This window comes from Myiozetetes cayanensis, unplaced genomic scaffold (assembly GCF_022539395.1).
Source record: "Myiozetetes cayanensis isolate MyiCay16 unplaced genomic scaffold, myiCay2020 scf7, whole genome shotgun sequence".
Lineage (NCBI taxonomy): Eukaryota > Metazoa > Chordata > Aves > Passeriformes > Tyrannidae > Myiozetetes > Myiozetetes cayanensis.
In genome coordinates this window covers 41641389-41666533 of record NW_026087964.1, presented here as the reverse complement: position 1 = coordinate 41666533, position 25145 = coordinate 41641389, and the positions used below count along the sequence as shown (strand labels likewise).

At 40.4% G+C, this 25145-nt stretch overlaps 1 protein-coding gene across 1 annotated transcript in view; it reads right to left on the bottom strand.

Moving 5' to 3' along the window:
• The window catches only part of GATB (glutamyl-tRNA amidotransferase subunit B), a 43439-nt gene extending 21702 nt beyond the window's left edge, over nucleotides 1-21737 (bottom strand). Inside the window, exons 1-5 of the mRNA XM_050337879.1 lie at nucleotides 21580-21737; nucleotides 19486-19636; nucleotides 4812-4925; nucleotides 1603-1801; nucleotides 479-601 (exon numbers count right to left, since the gene is read on the bottom strand). Coding sequence (XP_050193836.1) covers nucleotides 479-601; nucleotides 1603-1801; nucleotides 4812-4925; nucleotides 19486-19636; nucleotides 21580-21737 — 745 coding nt within the window. The remainder of the gene's footprint in view (nucleotides 1-478; nucleotides 602-1602; nucleotides 1802-4811; nucleotides 4926-19485; nucleotides 19637-21579) is intronic.
• Between the last annotated feature and the right edge of the window lie 3408 nt (nucleotides 21738-25145).

Below are 25145 nucleotides of genomic sequence, written 5' to 3'. Positions count from 1 at the left end.
TCATCCACAACACCAGCCCAAGTTTACTTCCTACACTGATTTTATGACTAGCTGAGACCTAAAACACAACTTAGAAGATGATCCATGCTCCCACTACTTTGTCCCTTAACTTCCATACTCTACAGTTAATCCCTGCTACAGATCTTCTGTGCTGCAGTGCTGCGGCAATCAAGATGGAGACAGACAGGGAGAAGCACCACAAGAACCCTGGGGACATTTCCTCCTGCCTGGGTTTATCCTGTAAAATTACTGTGTGAGGAAATACAACATCTAGCATGGCAAAGCTCTGCAGACAAAGGCAGGCCTATAAGGAGACCTGAAGCACGGCAGGCCCTAGGACAGACTCTGAGGACTGTAAAAACAACAAAAGGCTTTGCACTATAAGCAACCACAGAGCAAAATAACCAGAAGCTGCAAAACTCCTGCAAATGCAGAGAATTACTGGTGACAAGGAAACATGCCCTTCCCCCTTCAGTACCTGCCATGACTGCCTGGCTGCTCCCAAGTGTCTGAAGAATGAGCTGAAGCTCTCTGACTGCTGCAGCTGCTTCCTCCCCGCAGCACATATCAGGCTCCATGACAACTTCCATGAGACCGACTCCTATCGGGGAAGGAGGCAGGAGATTTTCAACAACAGCTTTTGATCTTGGCAACCAGCTCAACACATGAGAGAACTTGGGCTTTTTTCAAAACAACCAACCAACCAAACAACTATATATTCCCATGTATTATTTATTAACTGTCACTATGGGCCTAGCTGCAGATTACTATAAAAACTTTTCCTCCTTTTTTTTTTTGAAGTAACAAACCATAGACAATCCTCCGTCCTTTGATGGCATCCAGATCAGAAGGACCCATTCCTCTTCTGCCTTTCTCTAGAAGAACATTTAAAGCCAAGCAGATTCCAGATCCAAATTTATTTATCTTAAACTACTTTTGGAAATGACAGAACTGCAAACAGATGTAGTCTAAATTTTAGCCTCAGAACCTAGCTTTCAAAGAATATGAGCAGCCACAGCCCTTAACTTCAGTGGACACCGAAGCACTGTGTCCCACTTAGGCTAGGCCAGCCAGGTTGCTGTCCATCTTGTGTGCTAATTTGGATCTCTCCATTTACAATTTCCAAGTTAAAAGAGAAAATCTACATTTTTTTCAAAGCTAATAATTAAAAGAAATGTCTGACTCATGCACCAACAAATTCCCACAGCTGCTCCTTCTATATACAAAATTGATTCCCTAGGTCTGTGATATTTTACTCCTTTTTTGTTTTTTTTAAACAAGACATATAGTGCAAGACCTTAAATAGCTGAGTGGCTCTGTAGGAGTGACACACACAGTTTTGAGCAAACTGGAGCCAAAAGATTTCTAACTTGCTATTGCCAATTGCCATCAACCAACAGCAATCGGAAAGGTCCACTGGCCATTAAAAAAATCAAGTATTCATCTTCTTCTAGTCCAACAGTCATTTTGATGAATTTTTACTTGAAAAGAGAGAGACATAAGGCTATTTTTACTTTTTGCCTGTTTCCTGTCACCCATTTACCTTTAAAGACTCATCTTACACCAAAAAGAGGAAAAACCAGGAAAATAATCCAAGCCTACCAGCCCTGTTCAAGTCCACGAGAGTCTGGCTCCTTGTGTCATCATGGAGACTTTTTCCACTGTCTTGCTCCAACTGAATTTGTTTAATCCTCACAGTTTTTGTCACCATCTGGCTCATTTTGTTGTCTATGCAGAGACTGTACGACAGACTTCCATTCACCGCAATAGGAACTCTTTGCTGAGTGATTTGATAGCCAGCCTGTCAACAATATTAGCTTTATATTCAAATGAAACATTCAGTTTTCAGAAAGCAGTGGCATGGCCAAGTGCAAGTATTATTGACTAAGAACTAAGCTGAAAATGCAACATCTTCCATAGTGACCTATACAAGAGGACAGAACACATGTACATGTAAATTTAGAAGTTATTTTGCTTAGATAGATAGGAAGCAAGCTAGAAGACGGGTCTAGAATTCAACATAACTGTAAAATGCTTTAAGTCTGGAAAAATAAGAGCACTCCTCAATACAGGTAAGTATACAACACCATACTAATGCTGAAATAATAAATAATCAACTGCACAATCTCTTGCCAAGGATGACAAACTTCTCAGATGCTGCCCTGGGGCAGGAAATTGACTGGAAGAGGTTCTTCCATGCCTGTGGTTCTGTGATCATGTTAAATCTTGTTTGAAACCAGTTACTGTACTTTCATCCCCAAGCTGGGACTATTACTCATCCTCCCAACAGGCTGAATGTGGCTCTCTGTCTGTTCTGAACTGTAACATTAGAGGGGAGGAGAGGGAAGGGCTGGGGCCATGGAAATCAAGAAAATGAGAAAACTCCATGTCACTAATGTAGCAATTTAAAAGACAGATACTGCAACCCCACATAGGGCACACAGCTGACAAGTGCCCCCTCATGCCAGGGACTCCACTCAAAGGGGAAGCTGCTGGCCAGAAAAGAGGCTGCCAGTGACAAGGTATTGGAATAACTGCAACAATGTAAAAATACAGGAGTGAATCACTGACACCTGAGGTAGGGTCCCCATCACTTCTTTCTCACCTGCTCAGGACACTACTGGTGAGAATTAAAAAAATGTCTGCCAGACACAAATGAACTGGGAGGAGCATCTGCATATTTTGCAGGGATGACAAACTTACCCCGAAATGTAGAGATGGTGACAGGGCATTGGAATGGAGAAGCCCAACTTCTATATGCAACAAAGTGCATGACCTTCTGGTCATAATGACTACAAGAAACACAAAACAACTGACTCCATGCAGCCTGTGCTAATCACACAGCTCTTCTCATCTCCTGAAACTTCTCGTTAAAATGATTTTTTAAAGCTTGAAACAGTGAGTGACAATAAATAACATGAATCCCATTTCCCATCAAAAGCCCTATTTTCAAGAGTAACAATAATCCCATTGTCAAATGACCCTAAGAGCTGGATTTATTTGTTCTATACAGCTCATTAGCCTAAACTCTCCATCTTATTAAAGGGTTCCTGACTAGGCTGTTCACTGTGTTTATTGTCAGTGCTTAAACTGCAAAGTCAGCCAGTAGAAAGCCAGAATTATATGTTTCAAGACAATAAAATGTGTTAGCATTTCCCTGACCAAATTTCCATGCTTATCTGACCAGAGGATCCTGTAAGTCGTGTCTGCAGACAATGGCAGCCCACTTGGTGCTCACACCTTCTTCCACCTCACTGTTCTCCTCTTAAGCACATGGATGCGGATTCTTTCCTATGACAGCATTCATCCTTATAGCTTCTATGCAGTACAATGATAGCAGACATCACAAGAATATAAGAAATTGTTTTCAGTTTAACAGAACAGGCACTAAAGGTAGCCTGCAAACAAATGTGTAATGGTTTTGGTGTTTCTTTATGATGTGTAAAGGAATTTTGAAAGTCATGTTTATTTCCTGCAATTCACTTTTTTCTCCTTCAGGTCTTGAAATGGGCTTTAAGATAATTCTGCGAGTTAAAAAAAAAAGTGTTGGCAATTCAAACTGCTACGTTTGCATTTCACATTCCAAGCAGGTCACTCCAGAGCCCCTAACAAAGAGCTCAGAAATATTAGCAAACTTATATCGAGAAACCAAATCAGAACTACAAGCCACAAGCTCCCAACGTAGAAGAGAAGAGAACAGAAATCTCATCTTAGATCCAGGTCTACGATGGACACCCATAATACAGTTCTCCTTCGAAGGTGGGGAGAAATAGTATTTGGAAATGTTTTGTGTAACTTCAAAATATTTCCAATGCCTGAACAAGAGTGGGAAAGAACGTAATTTGGTTAATAATACAGCATCCCTACACATTAATTTAGGACCTGAGAAATCTCCCACTCTGCTTCTCTGGATGTCTGAGACACCTGATCTAGAGAGAGAATAAGCTAACATGCCTGATTTTTCTCAGATAAAATAAAACCACTTTTTTTCTTTTAATGCAGTCATCCGATCTTCACCCCAAAAACAGAGAAAGCTAAACTAGTGTCCTCCCTTTGACAGATTAGCGACAAACTGAACATTCAGTACAAGTAAGCTGATAGAAAAAAAAAGTTTAAAATTAGAAAGGTTTAATTTCATTAAAATAGAAAAAAAAAGGCTCAGACACTGTTGCATCCTGTTGCAATGACAGAAGTCAGGTTCTTAAATGACTTCAATACATTCATATCAAGTGCAGCAAAAACATTTGACTTCCAGTGACACCTTCTACCCAACATGAAAGCTACCAACAAAACATACTGCAAAGACTCAGTTTCTCGGTTGTTTTTGTTCTGTTTTGTTTTCATTTACTGGAACCATGACTGAGGAAGTTTTGAAGGGAAATTAAATATTTTTAGGTCCCTAAGCATGGGCGAAAAAGAGACTACTATGTTTACACCACTGAACCTGTGTTTGTTATACATTCACTTTAAATGAAGGACTATTATCAGACTGCTTTTACCCTAACAGACAATTAGTACTAACCACCAGGAATGGACAACTTAAGGGACAAAGCAGCTCCAGCTCCCAATTCAATTACATTAAGCTACCGGAATTGTGCAGCTAAGCAAGGAGTCAGCAATCAGAGCAATCATATTCAATCAGTGAGCAGCAGGGTACAGCTGCCTATTTCATCAGGGCACAGCATCTGGGGTAAGCAGAGCACTGACTGAAAACAGAAAAAGCACCTCTTCACTCATGCCCCACTGCCATCCATACTCCAGACTGGTCCTTTCCTCCAGCCGCAGAGGGACCAGCTATACTGCATACTTACAGGCAGATCTGCATAGAAGTAGTGTTTTCTGTCAAACAAGGACTTCTTGTTTATGCTGCAGTTGAGTGCCAGGCCTGTCATCACTGCTGCTTCTACACATCTCCTGTTGAGAACCTAAGGAAACATGACACATGGTTTTGCTCAGATACTCAGTATGTAACAAATGTGTCTCCCACACACTGCCTTATAAGGAGCACATACTCAATTTCTCTTGCCTTCAGTCACCATTAGATCTCTTTCCTTGTGTGGGTAGTTCTTATTCATCATTAAAGCTGTGGTAGCTATAAATCTGCAAAGCTTTAAGACGAAAAAACAAGCTGTTCAGTCATTTTGTCATACTACATAAGGAGATGTACACTGTTCTGGCTTGCTACTTTTGCAAATGTTCCCATGCTTTTGAATCTTTGAGGGTACAAGAGACAAATCACAGTCAATGATAACTGACTTATAACTAGCTGTCAGCTCATACTGGGAACTGCAAACACAGGGGATTTGCATTAGGGACTGCAGTGCCACTTCAGTAAAACACTTCAGAACAACCATAACCACAGAACTACAGTGAATTCATGAGTATCTACATATACTGTAGATTTTAATATTTTGCTTGACTAGGATGAAATGAAGCACACTTACATGCTTTGCTAAAACAGAATCCAAAAGACATCAATTGATCCTAAGGCAAGAATACATGCTCCAGTACCCAGGTAACCCATGGGATTAAGGTTCTTGCAGAATGCCACGTGATCTGAAGACCCAGAAAGGCCTTCATGAAGAAACAAAGGAGTTAAATGTGGTTTCTCACCAGAGACCCATTATTATCAGCACTACACCCTTGTATCTCCTCAGCAGGGTCAAGATCCAGAGGAGTAAGAAAATTTCACTCCAAAAAGTACTGACAAGTTATGTTTTTTTCAGATGTGCTCTCTTTAATTTAACAGCTTGTTCAACTAACATCAAATAGATGAAACTGAAAAGGAAAAAAAAAAGATGGGATTTGTCTTAGTACAACTCTGACATGCTCACACAGCATTCTGAAACAGGAACAGAACTTTATCCATCCTGTTCTGCACTGTACAGCTGCCAAGAACTCTACTTCCAGCAGGACCATTAAAGGGGCACATTATGCAAAAGAATGTACATGACTTCATCTGCACTGACCAGAACATAAAACAAATAATGTTTTATTCCATGTTTCTGACAGTATTTACTTTTTTATATTCTCTAACCTGAACTCTGAAAACATATTAAGCAGCTGTACATTTCCCATGATCCCACATCTTCAGCTGGAAAATTACTCTCTTTGCTTTATTCATTTAGTATTTAAAAAACCAAAATAATAAGAGAGAATATGGGAAACTCTTAATGTAACAGAAACTTAAAAACTGCTTATACAGAAAAGAAATTAAATATTTAAGACATTTAACAAGGGAACTTTCAGATCTTTAGTGTAGCTATATACCGCTAACTAGAATACATCATCTGTTCAGGCATATTTTACTTATTAAAAAATTTAAAAGATACATAAAGCAAATTCTAAAGGAGAAAAAAAAGGAAGAACAATCTCCCTTTGAAATACTGATCCATGGCAAAATGAACACAATTAGTCCTGACTGTAATCTACAGCAAAATTGGTGACAATGAAACATTAATTTATTTTAGTAGCATAGCTGCAGCTCATTATATAGTAGGCGCTCCTCTTGTCAACAATTAAATGCTTCCAGACAGTAAAGATACTTTTCTTTTTTTTATTATTGTTTAAGGAATTCTGTAATCATGCTAGTCAAAGTGTTCATTGTTTAAAATATCATCATAGTTCTAAATACACAGGCAAATTTCCTCCTACTAAAGCCTTATGGCACAGTCCTGCTCAGCTTTGCAAATTAGTGAGGACAATGCCAGTCAGTCCTTTAAAAACTGGTCACTGGAAACCCATTAAGGCTCCCTAAGAACAGGTAAACTCAGAACACCACTGCACCAAGGCAGAGAACCAGTATCTTGCTACAATTCCTGACGGTGCAGGGGTTATGACTGACTGCAATCGGCAAACTAGACAAATGCCAAGGAATCACAATCAGTCAGAGCTTCATAGCACATTGTTCAAACACAGGTTGAGATTAGCTAATGATTACACTACAAATACTGCCTTTGACCACGTGTTCTTCAATTTTTGCTTCAAACACAATGGAGTGTATCTTACTCATTGTCGTAAGGGATTACATTGTTTTGAGGTGAAGGAAATAATTCCCACATACATGCTACTTACACCAGAGAGAACCTTTTGCACTACTGCTGATGAACCATTTTGGTGGCTCTAGGGAAAACAGGCATAAAAATGTGAAGTATTGATTATTTTTTATGTAGCATTACTAAGCATTTAGATGCCTCCAATGTGTATGTGTCCCCAGTGTACTGGATCATACTAGCCAAATCATTGTACATTCACCACTACTCACTCAACTTCCTGTGCTACTCCTTTATCAATCTCTGTGGTGATAGAAGGCATTGCAAAGCAGATCTTTCCCACTATGGCATACTGAAATGTCTACCGTGCCAATCTGCTTCCTCTGTCCTGTGTCACTTGAAAGGGGAAAAAACCCCAACCAGATGACTCTCTACTTCCTCAAAAATCAAAACTTATCTGTGTAATACTGCTTCATTTCTGAAGTGACTGCTACTACCCATCCCCGTGATCAAGGCTGTGAGCACAAAGCAGAATTGTTTAAGCAAACTACTACTTTTCCTCCAAACAAGCCTGGCTTTTCAAATAATCTGCAGTGATAAACATCAATTCAGTACGTGAAACTTCCCATACTAATGACCTAGAATAAGTCCTCCAGCTTGTTTATGCAGTAGGCTGTTATTAAGTTGACAGCTTTGACTAGCACCAAAGATTTAAATTACTGGCTTGAACTGACAAGCTGCCTGTCTGGTATGTTAGCAAAGTGTTGGCCTTGAAAGCAAGCTGTGTACTTCCTGCAATAGCTATGGACAAAGCACAAGAGTCTATAAAGGCTTCTTCACTATTTCTGGTCCTCTAAAATGGAAGCATCCCTCCTAATATTTAAGAAAATCCTAGAGAGCTATCACAGAAAGAAATGTAAATTGTTTGCATTGGAAACTCATGAAAAACCTTAACAATGGCATCACAACAACAGCACCACCTCCCTTGTAGCTACCCCATCCTGCTAGAGCACCATGGTAACTGAGCACTAAAGAAATGAAAGAACAGTCCAACCAAGACCTCTCTCTTTCTGGTACTCGTCTGTTCTTTACATACAGTACAGAAGTGGAAAGACTCCTTTAAAAAATTTATCATCTTTTTTTGAAAGTTCAGTTTAGTCAAGACCTTGATTTTAAATACAAGACTACAATAGCTATACAAAACTATTCACCATACCTTCAATGGCATAAATTCCCACCAACGGCAATTTTTTAACAGCTCTTTCTTTAACAATAGGTTTACTCCTTATATTAATACATTAAAGAAAGCTGACACCCTTTTAGGTGAAGATATACACTTCTATATTTAGTAAATTACCATTTTTACATTTTAAAGAGAGTAGGTATGCAGTTTCTTGTTTTGCTAATGAATATTATATAGGATACATAATTGGGAAGGAAAAAAAGAAGAAACATCTAGATGTCTCTCCTGGAAAAAGTTTATTTTTGCTACCTTCTACAAAAAAAAATTAATTTTTGCAATAACATTTGAACTCAGGAAGCCTATATTACAGAACAAAGTACTGCTTGTACTAAAACCAGTAAAATCAAAGTAATTCCCCAGAAATTTTTACAGGTTTTGATTCTAAGTCACACATTTTAATAAAGTAGATTTAATATTAATTGACTATCTTAAGACCTTCAGTCCTACTTACAATCATGAAAAAAAAATCACCATTAATCAGATTAACTACAGGACTGTTTACCTAAAAAACACTTAATCTTAGCTCCTTTTCATTCAAAGTAACAGCTGAAAGGAGGAGGTAGTGCAATGTACTCAGACAGCTCTCTGTAAACCAGGCAGTAATCTTTAGATACCTCATCAGATATATTGAATCATATTTCCCAGTACTCCCATTTCATATCATTCTGATTTTTATTTGCTTCCACTAATGGATATATTCAGTCTTACTATTCTTGCTGTGTTAAAAGTACCAGTTTGCTGCAATACATGGTTCTTTGAAGTGCAATCATGAGTTAAACTTCAAAATAAACTACTCTTATATGTACTTAGCCCAAATGTAATTGTGGCTGTTCAGTCTGACACTGGAGATGAGTACTTCACTGCAGCATTCTGCCCTGGCATCCTCCCACACACACAGAAGGGACTGACTGCCTTGTAGCTATGCATGTACAGAATGTATGTAATATAAATGACAACGTGACCGTTCCCCAAATGGGCCATTTATTTCAATAGGTTACAATGAGACTCCATCCCTCCAAGAATACAGAAAAATTTTAAAAAAAACAAGCCAACTAAATCTTGTCATTGTAAGGTCTGTAAAGAACTCACGTTCCAAAACCTGAGGTCTCAAACTGCAGGGGAAATTTAAAAAGGCTAACTTCAGTTTAGGGTCTTCTGCATGTCAGTCCAGCATCTACTTCACAGTATCTTTCCTTTCCCAATAGGAACACTGTGTTCTTACTCCAAAGGAAAACGGCAAGACAGAAGAGAAGGAAGCACCAAACATTTTAAATTGAGATCTTAAATCAGCAGAAGGAGATTCCAGTTTAAGAGAACAAAATGGCAACTGAGAATCTGAAACATCAATGGAGATGAGGGGAGGGGCATTTAATGCTTTTTTTAACTTTAGCTTCTTTAACTTCACCTTTCCACTCTGGTACAAAACTTTATGTTGCTATACGGACATTATTATTATTGCTGAACTTGTCTGATGGCAAAGTTGGGCTTGTGGTGATGCAGCACACACTGACTCAAGCTGTATCTTAAAACCAGGCAGTTCAGACATTAAGAAGTACCCAGTTCCCAAACACATTACTTCATGTGTACTCAAAAGAATAAGAGGGCCCGCTTTCTCAAAGCTGAAGAGTTACTAGCCTGAAAGCTTGTATCACAAGGCTTAGAACTGGAGGAAGCACCTTCAAATGTCAGTCGTGACCACAAAAATTCAGCAGCAGTAGGGAGAAATGCTGACCCCTGGGAGCAAGAAAAACAGGAAGGCAATACCAGATACAAAGCTGTTTAAATAATGACACACTTACGGGTTTCTCAACCCACAGGGAGGTCGCTAAAAGAAACACAGGAGGAAATATTCATTCAGACCACTGTGTGGACAAAGTGCTCAATGGTCTCCAAAGAACAAATCTGTTTTCTGGGCTCATAGGAAAGCAGCCAATCCAATGGCATTGCCCTAAACCACTGATCTTCATATCTCAGATCCAATCACCAGCAGCTAAAAACAAAGTTCTACCATTCAGGACCAATTTCAAGCAGGACAACCCACAGGGAAGACAGGACAATGCAATGGTGATACAGTGGTTCATGATATCCATAACCAAACACTGTGCTTATATGGTGTTACCATAAAGAAGTCCAGCATCCCTCTAACACCCATGCCCTCCCCGTTGACAGCAGTCTTCTGCATCTGCCACATGGCTTTTTTTGACCTGTCATAAGGATACTCCCTCTCTTATGTCAGCTGAAATTATTACTAATGCTATCTGATCCAGGACAAATTAAACACAGGAAGATCCAGTGAAAACATCTCACTGCTGCTGAAGGAAGGGGAGTGAGCAATGGCTAAACCCTAAGAACATGATCAAATACAAAGTCAACAGGAGCCTTGAAGAGAACCTTCTCAGACTCTATTTTTTTTTCCTATGTTGAGCTCCACAAAAAAAAGGCCAAAAAAGGCTTTTAAACATGAATAACATCTGCCTTTTTCAACATAAGAGATGTTTAACTTCTTAAATGGAGATAGTTCAGAGCATTTAGGACAGAACATGTTATAAACCAACCCCTGCCTTGTGGTTTTCTTTGTTGTAAGAAATTCTGACCTTTGATACTCGTTGACTGTCATTTTCTATTATTTCTAAGTTTTGGCTATCTGCCCACTGCTCCTTCTTGCAATCTTTGTGTATCTGAGAGCCCACACTAGATACATGCTGAACTCCCAGCCTTTGCTCCAACTCCCTCATTCCTTTTTTTCTCCAATTGCTGTCTCCTGAAATACGCTTATTTGTTCCTCAGAGAGGCAGCCATCCTTCCCTGCAGGCTGACCCAGCTCTCTTAAGTGAGCACAACACACAAATGGGAGTAAACCAGAAGTGGCCTTTCACACGAAAATATAAGAATTCACTGATTAGGAAAACAATATGTGACGAGTCTTGCAAAGAGCTATTAAGAAAGCAAACTAAAATTATTTGCTTTTAAAAAAGTTGTTCTGGAACAGCAGAATCAACAGAGAATAATTTCCTCTAAACAACATCCCTAGTTTGTTTTACCGAAGGAGTGACCCCAAAACTCTCTCCTCCATGATTCCCCCATCTTCTTGTCATTTCATCAAACATCCCAAAATGAGTATCTTAAGAGCAGTAGCCCAAATAAAGCTGAGATCAGTGGGGAGATTCAATCAAAAATTTCCTCTTCATATGCTTGCTAATACATTAACAAAAAACATCTACAAGCCTAAGTCTTTTTGGAGGCAAATTTGGCTGAACTTGGCAGCAAAATTGCAAAATTAGTGTTTCTGTATAGAAAACAATGGTCAAAGTGGCAAAATCCACACATGTAATAAACACCACTTGCAGAATTTTACATAATCCTCTCAAAATCAAATACAGTTATGTTTAAGGTGGCAAGGTGACTGATAATCAGAGAGAACACAAAGAAGTTAATTTTACCCCAGGAACCAATTACAGCCTAATTGCACCAAGGTAAGTTTTAAACAAAATACATAAACCTGACAGCTACGCAACATTACGCACAAGACAGCTAACCAGGAACAGAACAAAGACCCAGTCTCCAATTATATGTTATTATTGTTGGACAATGCTTCCTTAAATACCTTTCAATGAAAAAAATCTTCAAAGAAAAAATTGTTAAGAAGAAGAACGAAGAAGAAAGATGTCAGTTTGCAAAGTTAAAATGCTAAGAAATTGGTGGAATCGTGAAACTTTTGCTTAAGGGAGCACTGCTTACATACACATATACACAAAATACCACCTTGGATTTCCTGAAAGGGGGTCACCTGGAACTAGACTGTTTGTCTACATACTGTGAAAAAATTAAATAAAATCAAACATTTAAGGAAGCCAGAGCATGCATAGTGACTGATAACAGAAGCAATAGAAATTTGTACCAATAAATCCCCTCACAGGCCCAACTCTGAGAAACTCCCAGCCCACTGAGAAAAGCTACTGCAAAAAGCTGGTGAGCATTTCAGCAGCAATTTCCAACTGAATTCAGAAAGAGGGGACACTGATATGTCTGGTTGTCATGTAATGGTTGTGCTGTTCAAAAGTATCAAAGGTAGCAGGATAACTGCAGTTACAGAACTGTGTGAAAGAAAGGAAACAAGATACTGCAAACTCCTGCTCCCCACTAAGAAGTAGAAAAATAGCTGTGTAAAGCAAAAGGTAAAGCAATAAAAAAACCCCCACAAAACAAGAGAAAATATATAGATAACATCACCGATGCACTGGAGGAGTTACTGAAATAGGTGACAGCAAGATGTTTTATCAACTCAATGCTATTTTAACTAGTAAGTTTACATCAGCCAGAGGGACCTCTTAAGGGTGAAGAGGAGAGCCCACAAGAACAAGAAACCGAGAGAGAGCTCAATAGTTACCAAAGTGCTAAGAAGACAAAGACCTGTAAGATAAAGAATTGTAAGCCCTGACATAAAGATTAAAACACACAGAATGAGTCTCAGAAATACTCACAAATACACGAGACACAGCAAAAAGCAAGAGAAAACATTACAGGGGACTCTTTCAAAGCTTGAGAGAAGAGCAAAAACTGTCACCAAATACTTCAAAGCACAAGAGCAGAGACATCGCCAAAAAAAAATGGCCACCAGTTAAGCATGAAATAAAGTTGAGCTAAGCAACTGCACTAACTGAGGTAATATTCCACTTCTCAGACTGCAGTGAAGGAGGTGAGTTCCGCAGGTAAACCCGGGGCTGTGAATGATGCTATGAAAGGCAAAGAAATAGAATGAGGGACGACCCACACCATAACACAGTCCTGAAAGGCACCTGAAGCCAGCCTGCCTCATCTTTCAAAGACCTCTTCTGACCAGCACAACAGCTTTGAACTGATTAATAGCTTGAAATCAGGTAGGTAGGCTTTAATCTATCATGAACTCAGAAATTTCAGGATCTATGAACTGCAAAGGCATCCTCAGGGAGGAATGGTTTGAAAGCCTATTTCACTCCCCTAGTTTTTTTCTAAATTATGTGGGATTTTCTTTATAGAGGTTTTTTGGAACTGCAAGTCCAGCAAGCTGAGACTGAGTGAACAATAAAAGACTCTTAATCACTGATTAAGAGTCACAATGCATCGCAAACCCAAATATTATCAGTAAAGAAAGGACTGCAAGAGAAAGGTACCATCAATTTCTAAGAAAATATCTCCTTTCCCCCTACATACAGTTACTGCAGTTTTATTGAAATAAACAAAAAGCAGTTTAAGTGAACCTAGATATAAGTAAATTATTTAAAACAAGTATGAATTCACTTTTCTCTGCAGGCATTGCCATTAATTTATTTTTAGAGGAAAGCAACAATCCAGGTATTGTGTGGTTTTGAAGAATAGAAGAAAATTTATATAGTGGAAGTTAAACCAACATGCATACAATGATCAGAAGACTGGGCAGCTCCCCATCAAAACTGCATGCAATTTAAACTGTCATCAAAAGTCAAGTTAAGAAGTGAAGTTTTTTCAAAACAAAGTAGTACAAGAAGGGAGTAAATTCACATGCATGCCAGCAAGAACGTCAAAACAAAACTGCAAGCACACTTTGGTAAAGTAGTTGTTGCAATCTCCAGATTTAACAGGCACAGGATATCAAAAAATCTAGTTTCAAGCTGTAAAGTATAGATTCTGGTCTCAAATGCTGTTTCTGTTCCCATATGAATAGCTGACAGATCCACCAAAATCTCACACAAACCTCTCAGTGCCTTTGAAAGCAAACACATCAGAAAAATTATACCGTGATGAATTGTACATGTTATTCAAGTCTGATAATCTCTTACATAAAACATCTGGAAAAACGCTGGGTGTCTGCCACAGACAAGAACAGATGGATGCAGTGTCATTACAGGAAACACCCTTTACAGTCCCAAACTGGGTGCTAGCCCTGTCACATCCCTGGGCAGCCATCTCAGCAGTACAGCACCGCAAGGCGTAGAAGGCAACAGCAAAACCTGTGTGCTCTCAGCTACTGCGCAGAGCTGCACTGCCCTTTGTCACCTCTGGAGAAGCCCGAGTTTGGAGTTTGGGTTGCCAGTGGTGCAATGTCAGAAGGAACATGGGCTGAGAGCTGCTCTAGCACCGCTCTCTTCCATGAAAAGGCATATCCAGTTGCCTGTCATTATACAAGTGAGAGGAGACAAAACAGGACCAAAATGCATCCCTCTATACTGTTTACACAGGGAAAACTAAATGAGTTAAAAACAAGAGGATATGAAAATCTGAGTACAAGATAGCAGCAATGAGCGAGTTGTCAAGGCCTTGAAGATGTCCAGTGGAACAGGAAAAAATTATATATTCAGATAAAACCATGCATCTCATGATACTCCACAGGAGTGTTTAACACTCTTCCTCATTAAAAAAAGAGATTGATCATTACCAGGTGTTTCTGAAAACTCGTAAAAATGGATAAAACAGATGTTGTTCACACTGTGAAGAAAATGAAATTCAAATGCATGAGAAGGTATTAAAAAATTCAAAATACTTAAGACTGTAGAGCTAATATTCATTCAAATCTTATTAATTTAAACCTTGGTTATGTAAATCCTAGATTATTTCTTTGTACACTTGCCTACAAAGGACTGCCTACAATGGGATCATGCTTTCACTTCAGTCTTGCAAGAGACATAAGTAAAACATGCAACAAAGACTAAGCACAGACAAAAAGGTTTCAGCCTTTAGTTACTAGATCTACTATCTTATTTCTGTGGCTGAGCTATAATTAACCTTTAGTCAGCCACCTCATTCACGAGAATAGATAATCATGGATTCTCTTTCTGTGAGCCCGATCTTAGCAGTAAAAACCTTTATAAAGACCCTTAGAATTTTCAAAATGGCTAAATCAGACTGGAAGTGCTATCATCTTCATGGATCCACAGAACAATTTTAGTTCAGTCTGCAGGTGTGATGCACTACCTGCTACCATGTATAGCATAATACTTCCTTTATAAGAGGTCCTCTGAAGATACCAAGCTGAGAACCCTGCTGAGTCCATTCACAAGGTAAAAAAAACACAGGCCTTTGCACATTCCATTACATGAAATGCAATGTATGTAGTCTGATGTAGTCCCAAAGAAAGGACAGCCTTATAGTCATTTGAGTAAGATGCTCTCTGGTCTGGTGGTGAAGGGCTTTGTCATCACAGGGCACCAGAAGTGTGCCGAGTAGCATGGGATTTACCATTCAGTCTCACTACTTCCAAACCTACTTTTTTAATCAAAGGTTTGCTACATCAGTCAGTTTCAGTTGGTCAGTCTTACTTAAGTGCCCAGCACGATCATGGAGCCAATGAAAATGATGCTAAGGCACATGGAAAATAATGAGGTGACTGGTGACAGACAACAGGACTTCACTAATGACAAATTGTGCCTGATAAATTTGGTGGCCTTCTACAAAAGGGTTACAGCATTGGTGGATAAGGAAAGAGAAACTGACATCATCTACCCAGACTTGTGCAAAGCATTTTGACACTGTCCCACGTGACATCTTGTCTCTAAACTTGAAAGACATGGATTTGGCAGATGGACCACTCAATGCAAAAGGAATTGGCTGGATGGTCACACTCAAAGAGTTGCAGTCAACAGTTTGATGTCCAAGTGGAGACCAGTAAGGAGTGGTAGTTCTTCAGGGTTTGGTATCGGGACAAGTGCTGTTTCAAGTCTTTGTCAGTGACATGGACAGTGTCAGTGTCCATGCCGTGGACACTCAGCAAGTGCTCCCTCAGCAAGTTCACTGGCAACACCAAGCTGTGTGGTGCGGTCGACAGGCTGGAGAGAAGGGATGCCATCCAGAGGCTTGAGAGGTGGGGCTGAGCAAACCTCAAGAAGTTCAACAAGGCCAAATGCAAGGTCTTGCACCTGGGTCAGGAGAATCCCAAGCACCAATATAGGCTGGGCAGAGAACGGATCGAGGGCAGAGAATGGATTAAGAAGAGCCCTGAGAAGGACTTGGGGTGTTGACTGATGAAGCTCAACATGAGCCAGCAATGTTCACATAGCCCAGAAATCCAACCATGTTCTGGGCTGCATCAAAAGCAGTGTTGCCAGCAGGTCAAGAGAGCCGATTGTCCCACACTACTCCACTCTTGTGAGACTCTACCTGGAGTACTGTGTCAGGCTCCAGGGCCTGCAACACAACAGAGATGTGGATCTCTTGGAGCAAGTCCAAAGAAGGGCCATGAAGATGATGAGAGGACTGGAGCAGCTCTCCTATGAAGACAGGCTGAGAGAGTCTGGGTTGTTCAGCCTGGAGAAAAGGCGGCTCCTGGGAGACCTCATAGTAGCCTTCCAGTACCTAAAAGGGGCCTACAAGGGAGCCAGAGAGGGACTTCTGACAAGAGCCTGTAATGATAGGGCATGGCTTAAAAATGACAGAGGGCAGGTTTAGATTAGATGTCGGGAAGAATTTCTTTACTGTGAGGGTGTTGAGGCACTGGCACAGGTTTCCCAGAGCAGCTATGGATGCCCCATCCCTGGAATTGTTCAAGGCCAGGTTGGATGGGGCTTTGAGCAACCTGGTCTAGTGGAAGGTATCCCTGTCCACGGCAGGGAAACTGGAACTAGATGATCTTTGAGGTCCTTTCCACTCAGTCATAGTCCTTTCCATGATTCTGTGGTTCTATAATAATTTTTTCTGTCTCACGTCAAATAGCAGTGCACCTGCATAGCTCTTCTTGCTTATAGCTGTATCTCAGAGACACTTTATGAGCACAGCACAGTGAAATGGTCATGACACTAACACTGTGATGGTCCTCCTAAGGCCTACTTGCAGCAGAGGGATAAAATAAGCTGTATTAACATTACAGGAAGAAAATATGAAGAGGAAAGATGGAGAAGAGCTAAATACATTCTTCTAATTTCACCCCTCCTGTGCAGAGCCCAGCAAAGGCTCATGCCTACACTCATTTGTGACCCAGTAATGTACAGCAACCAGAAAAGCTCCCCTTAGCACAATCATTTCTGGACCCATTGTGAAGTGGCAAATACTAGCACAGCTGTCTATCATAACCATCCTGTGGTCACACAGTAAATTTAATCCCTGTGACAATGAAAATTGTCCCTATAGTTCTCAGTTTAAAACAGCAATTATTCTCTGCTAGGGACAGCACAACTACTGTATAAAAACTTCCCTCCTATTTTTTTCATTTTTCAACAAAACAGAGTCCAAAGGAAAGGCCAAATATTTATCTTCTAACTAGTCTTGTTAGGCAGTAACCTAGTAACATTTGTTAAAGTGATTTTTGTTTGGTTCATTGTTTCTTTTACAAATACTCTGAACTTTCAAAACCAACCTTTCATCTCTCAAAATTCCTCAAAATCCAATTCTGCTTCAGATACTGCCATGTAAAAATGTACACATGGAAAACAAGCCCAACTGATCCCAGAACAAACACTGGTCTCTGACATTAATTCCTGTGCAGCAAGTACGATGGGAAAATAAAGCTACGACCATTGACTGGATTTTGCATCACATTCCAACATGCAGGAACATGTATTTTGTAACCTTCACTTTCAACTCTATGTTCACCAGTACTACAGTAATAAAAATATTTCTTCTCTTCGTATAGATAAAAGCAGTTGGTAGAACTTAACATAGCATCACTACTTTTAAATTAAGCTAACCATCCTGGCTTTTTGCTTTTCAGGTGCAGTTATATTATCTATCAAAGCCCCCATGTACCAGGGGCTTCTCATAAAGGTCATAACGAAGTCTCATTTTAAAACACTTTTAGTAGAGGAAAAAGACACACACATACATACCACCCGTAATAGTAACATGCAGAAAACTTTTCATAAATACTAATTTTGTTCACTCAAGAACAGCTTTTGTACTTGACTAAAGATAAGCATTAGACAATTTAAGAGGATTTCTGTGCATTAACAGAAGGTTAAGTAGAAGGTCTAAAACCAGAATCTTGAACTCTTTTATATTTTGTGACTACCTAACCTAGCTCTGCCCCAAATGAAAGGAGCTAATTTTCTGTCTTTAAGTCTAACTAGATTCTTCTAAAACCAAATGATTGCATAAGATTCCCATTATTTCTGCAAAGTTTTCAGAATTTCCATATAGTTACATCTGAAACTCAGCCCTGAATTGCCACTGTGACCAGACTGAAGTCCAAATTTTATCGACATCTGAACTTCCATTCCTTAGTTTTCAATAACTTTGCAAATACAAAATGAAAATATAAAATCATTTCCCTTTTTAAGGATCACATGACATATACTAACATATTTTTATACTACCTAGAAATTCAGCCAGAAGTTAATCCTCAATTTCAGAGTATTATTTAAGGCTGTTTTATGGTGATGAAAAGCTTTCACTAGACTAAAAAAATAACTATCTGCAACTGGAATTCAAACCTCCACTCTAACGCATATACTCAGTGAAGTCTTCTGCATTAAATAATTAGACCCCATTATAGTCTCTGCACACTTGTTGCATGTGGGAATGGTAAGTCTATTCAATATTTATTTTCACTGTATAGCAAGAGCTTATGTTACACTTTTTTAACCATTATTTTTATATTGAACTTGTTAAATTCTCAGAGAATTCTAGAGCAGTACTGCCATAGCCATCACAGTTATAATTAAGCTGTGAATTCAAACACTTATTATGTTTGCACTAATAAACCTCATTGCTAAGTGCTAGCTAGCTATTCTGACCTATTATTCCACAATGTCTCACAGAAATTACTTTTTTTTTTTTTTAATAATTGCTTTGGTCTGGAAATAGGAATGGTTTACACTTTCCTAAGTCAGAGACTTTCTACTTAGGAAGCAAAGTACCTCCACAGTGAGACATTCCAAATGGCAAATGACAGCTACATAAACAAACATATGGCAAAGTAACATCAAATGGCCACTCAGAAATCTAAGATGTTCTTCTCTCATAGGGCTTTAAGCATCTCTCATATTTAAGGAATTTCCTGTGTGGCATACTAACCAAATACACCCCCTCTGGCCTCAGAGAAATACTGCGATTCATTCAGTATGTTGAAGAGACACTCCTAATATTTTTCGCTTGCAGAGGATATCAAGTATCTGTGGCAACACCTAGGGAGTGAGGAAACTGGAAAGAAACCATACTAGGCATCTCATGTTATCAAACAACCAGAAATCAGACAACTAGGTGAAAACAGCTCCATAGGCAAATCTTGGGAAGAATAAAAAAATTAGAAACATACGCAAAGTTGTCTGACATTAATCCTGATAGAAATTAAATAGCAGCTTAACTTACTGGTAAAGTTCCTGGTAAAGAAGCATCAAAGAAAGACACCAAAGAGTTAGGAGGTGCTGCAAACTGGACTTGGGAACCAGAGAAGAGTTTTGAGTTGGAACTGATCTGTGCATGAATTTCCAGACCCACAACTGGTACCCATGGAGCAAGACTGAAAAGGAAAGCAGAGGAGGGAAAACCAGTTTAAATATAGATGACTTTAAAACCCACAAACACCTAGAAGTACAAGAATTAAGAACTCCTCATTTATTAACAAAAATTAAAATGTAATTGTAAAAATATTGCAAATGATGTTGCAAATACATCTACAGTGCAATGGAAAAAGTTGTGCTGCAATACTGGAGAAATGAGACTACTTAACAATACATACAGGGGGACTATATGGCAGTGTCTTCATTATACACAAAAAGAATGTCATAAAAAAATGTAATGGTTTGAAACTTTTAACTTTTCCTTACATGAGAAATCTTAGAGAAATTAATGAGGCACACTTGCACGCTGGATGAACCCTAATTTGGTGCTTCGTGAAAATCACAAAATCATCATAAATATGAATTACTTCTCAGGTAGTTTGATAAATCTCCAACAGACAGGTGGCATAATAAATTATGTATTCTTTGCCAGCTAGTCACTTGCATGCTGGGAAAGGTGGCTCTCCAGAGCAGTGTTAGCAGTATATTAGCATAAACATTAGTAATCTGGTAATAGAGAAATCATCATTTCAACTAGAGCTACTATTCTCTGAGTGTATTCCACAGAATAAAGCTTCTCCATATTATCTAAAAAGTAATTGCAATTCACACATCCATAACCTTTATATGGACAAGAGAAAAAGGTCACCCTTACAGTATGAATTGCTTGACAGTTTTTCTAAGTAATTATCTGGCCTTGTACAAATGAAGTGGCACAAATAATATTTCAGTGATGAAATCACATTTCTATGGCAGAATACTTCAGCAGCATGAGTACCTAGATAGCTACAGGAGATAAGCAAGCTATGGAAAAACATCAAACAAATACATCTAGTACAGTGTTCCTTCCAAAGGTGAAAATAATACATTGCCAGGATTTTAGTTCTCCATCTGCCCTTCAACAGTGGAGGACATCCCTACAAACAGCAAACTAGTGATACAGGTGTCACTTATATCGCTGCTTTAAGTATAATAATATTATCATAGAAGATTAAGGTTCAGGTGTGTAAAGGAGCTAATACATTTTCCTTCACCAAAACACATTATTTTCTTTGGTGTTTCCAACTATTTATAAAAATGCCTCAAGGTCTAGAGAAAAACATGGTGGGTTTTTGGTTTGTGTTGTTTTGGTTTGGTTTTTTGTTTTGTTTTTGTTTTTATTTTTATTAATTTTGGAGACAAATTCATTTGTTTCAAGCATTCTTTAGAAACGCATCTCCATCATATCATGACATTAAAAATTACACCAGGCTTTGCTTAATCAGTGTGTTGGCTCACACTCAGAGAAAAAGGCAGGTGCTGCAGTCAGTCCTCGAGTCCTACTAACAACACTGATGAGAAACCTGGAGCTTCCTGCCATGTTTGTTCCAGGATTATGTTCATTTGTGTCTCTAAACAATCAGCAGCACGCTTATGCTGGTGCCTGCACAACTTTCACGAGGTGATCAGCTGTCCAGAGAGAAACCTCCGGCTCACCAAAAGAACTGCGGAACTTGTTCATGCCATAACTTTCAGCTGCAGCAGGGATAAAACGCTCTGTTCCAGGCACGCTCGCCCAAGTCTCGCAATCCTCCCCTAGAAGAGGCAGCCTCCTCTGGAGCCGCGGCACAGCCCCTCAAAGCCTGCTCGGGAGCGCTGGGGCAGCCCTCGCTGCCCACACTCCGCACACGCACCCGAGCCGCGGCAACCACCGCGTGGGCTCTGGGGAGGCGTGCGACACAAACGCGTGTGGACAAGGTGCTGCCGGCCACCCGCAAGCGGTACCCGCACTACACCGCTCAGAACAGCACCCAGCCCCCTGCCCGCCCCTGGCATCCCGCGCCCCCACGCTGCGGCTCCGCCCGAAGGGTGGGATGCCCTAGGGGGGGATCCACCTCCACCGGCCCCTCTCCCGGCACCGTACCCGCTCTTCCCCGCCGGCACCGCCCCGCCTCTCGCGTTAGAGGCGACAGCCCGCTGCCCGCGGGGGAAGGGACGCGGAGCGGGCCCGGGCAGCGCCCTGCCGCGCTGCCAGCCCCGGCGCCAGGCCCCGCCGCAGCACCGCGCCGCCACGGCCGCCATGGCCCTGCTGAGGGCGGACAGGCTTCCCCAGCGCCCCCTGGGAAATGCAGTCCGGGATGGCGGCGCTGAGCGGGGCGGGGCGGGGAGCCGGACTACAAGTCCCGTCAGGCCGCTCGCCTTGGCGCCGCCGAAGATAACTGGGAATGAGGGTTGTCTGCTTAGTCTGGGAACGCCTGTCCCGGGAATGATGGAGCAGGAGGCAGGCACTGCGTTTGTGCCTCTCTTGTAGCTGTTATTTGAAATATCTTAGGCGGGTCAGGTCCTCACAGGGGCCTGTTGTGGTTTTCTTGTGGGTTCCTGCTGGTACAAACCCAGCCGCTGTTTTATGGGTGGTAGTTTGTAATCCCTTGGGCATCCATGATAAGGTACCACACGGCTGAAGTCTTGGATCTTCTTGTGAGCTCCAAGGTGCAGTCTCTGCAGGCCCTGGGGATGTTACACGGCAATAAAGAACGCTGTCCAGGGCAGATGCAAACACCTTAAATGTTTGCACAGCTACGTGTCACAGACAGCAGAATTAATGACCTTCCATCCTAAGCCACGGGCCTGTGGAGTTTAAATGGGAACGAACATAAGCTGTTGCCTATGTCATCTTTTACTCCATGTCATCTACTGCCAACGGGATCTGATCGGTCACAAACACGTGAGCAAGGCTGGTTTCCTCCAGCAGAGGACAGTGGTGCACACAAGCACTTGTCAGAATCTCGCAACCCCTACTCCCTCTTGTCTTCCCAAGCTCAAACACAACATGTCCAATGGTTCAGAGTCATGTCGAAGTTAATTTATCCAAATAAGAAAATGTTTTATTATGGATGTTCAAGAGCACTAATTTTCCAGTGTATTTGTACTTTAAACAAGTTAAATTAACTGGAAGTTCTTTATAGGAAGAACCAGTTGAGAGATAACCTTCAGCAGACTGATCTATAGTTGTTCGTACAATATAACCTTGTTTTAATTAGTTTGTCACGTTCCTTTTCTTGGGGAATATCCCTCCCTTGTACAACAGTATGACCAAGAAAAAATTCCTTTCCATTACAGAAGAAAGGGAGACATCAGGTCACCTGGGACGTGGTGGTGTCTGAAAGAACTGGAGTGACCCTTTTCCTTCTCTCCTATTATAAACTTCTTCACATATGGGCTAACCTAATATAAAGCCTGTGTAGCAGTCTTTAAGCCCAATGAGATAGGTAAGAGTTTTTGATAATTCTGACATGAGAAGATTGACTTAATGGGGACCTATGCAAGGTACTGTGATGAAAAATGCATTTTAGGCTGAAGCTTTAGTGTATGATTGTTATTTCTGCAACAAGCTTACTGTCTTTACAATTGTCCTCCATGAACTCTGAATTTAATTGTTGTTTGATACTTTTTAGGGACTGGCAGATTATTTCAGCCCAGCTATGAGGACAGGTTCTGAATATAGCCCCAAAATGTTTCTACTGGTGTAAAAATTGTAGGTTTCAAATTATGTGACTTTCTTTTAAGACTGTTATCCTAATGTAATAGATTTAATAAATAGTCTCTAAGAAGTTAAAACCTTATGAATATTAAAATCATGTTACTTGAAGTCTTACTCTGCCTTGATCGCACAGACTTCTGCCTTTTGCACATATTATTTAGAAGGGAGTAGACAACACAGGGGGATTGAAAGCCATCCCAGACCATTCCTCTGGAACTTCTAGCTGTATTAGTTTTTGTCTTAGATAGAGAGGAAGACTGGGAAGAGCCATTGTTTGTGATTTAAATTGTCTCAATGCTATTTTAATTCCTTTTTTCAGAAAAAAAAAATCCCATTAGAAAACCCTTTTCATTTGCAGCCTTGTGCTGGTAACCCAGGAGGTAATAAATGAAAGCTCACATATCCATACACAGGAAGCTGGCCAATCACAGACAAGAAAGGCATAATTGCCTTTACCAGCAGCTTACTCTGAGGTAGGAAAGGCTACATATTTGTTCCTTATATACCCTGGGAAGCAGCTTCAACTTTGCAGTGTGTTTATAGATCATGCTGTGGCTTGGAATAGGAGAATAGCACTGCATAAAGATTTGTGCAATGATAGTTCATTACTAACTATGTAGACTTATGCCTTAGAGAGGGTAGACCCAGGGGACAGTTTGCTTTGAGTCAGAGTTTCCTGTTACTGTAAGAATTTAACCAATGCCTGAGAGGAAATTGGAATTTTCTAGAGAACAAAAACCCAACAGTATGTCATTTAATCCATAAAAATGCAGTCTCTCCCATTTATTTGAAAGAAGATCCCTCACAGTTTTAGTTTATAGGTCTGAGCTTTAGACTCTGCTTTCTTGCAAGTCATACTTAGCACGCATACTTGGTCCTTTTGTGGACTCTGAAATCTCTCTTTGGTATAACAGGGAATGGGATATTCAGACTGGGGTGTTTGCTAGATACCTCACAGTCTGCCTGCAGTGTCTTATTTCAGCATGTGAAATAAGGAACAGGCTGGAACCTCCATTAAGATTTCAAAGTAGAGGGTAGGACTTTTGGAAGAGTAGATCCACAGTCTACCAAACAATCAGACATTGGCCCTACAGGGAAGAGTAATGAGGACCATTGTTAAGTTTGGAAGCAAACTATGGTAAGGGGATGTTTTCAAACTTTTAGGCCCCTGAGATCACCTCTATACTTTGAAACCCTTTTTTTTTGGTACAGGTATAAAGAGAGAAATTTTCTTTTTTTTCCTGCCACTTTCAACTAGTGAGGGCAATGATTTTCAGCCTGTATTGATTCAGTTTGTTTAACTACTAATAATGAGGGATGGCAGATGTACAAAATGTACAAAAAATTGTACCTGATCTCGCAGATTGGAAAAGAGTATTTCTATTGACCACAGGAAAGAGTATTTAGGGAGCTAATAATAATAATAATGGCCAGTCTTCGCGAGCGAAGATCCGGGGAAGGTCTTTACACCTTCCAGCCTGCGCATTGGATTTTTAGGTGCATGACACAGTGTGCAGAACTGAGCTCACCCTTTAATCCTAAGGTTCATCTGTGGCCAAGCGAGCTTGGCGGTGGCAGCAGGTCCTAGGACGAGGTGGGTTCTTGCGCTATCGAGCCCCACCTGCCCGGAGTGGCCCTGACTGGGAATCAAACCTGGTGTCGGCGGTGATAGCCGGTGCTTACCACTAGACCACCAGGCTCAGGGAGCCAATAGATTTGCTTTTTTTTTGTTTATTAATTGTGTTATGACCTGCTCAGGAGTTGAAAATAAGGGCCAGACTTAGCTAGAAAAAAAAAAACCACCTCAAGAAATATGTATGGAAAAGCAATTCCTATAAACAGTAAAGAAAATGAAAGTTACATACAGGTACTGATGCTGCTGTAGAAGGGGAATTCACTATTCCTCAGAGGCTGTGTTGTTGAAGAGAACCTGCATCTCTGGTTCAACC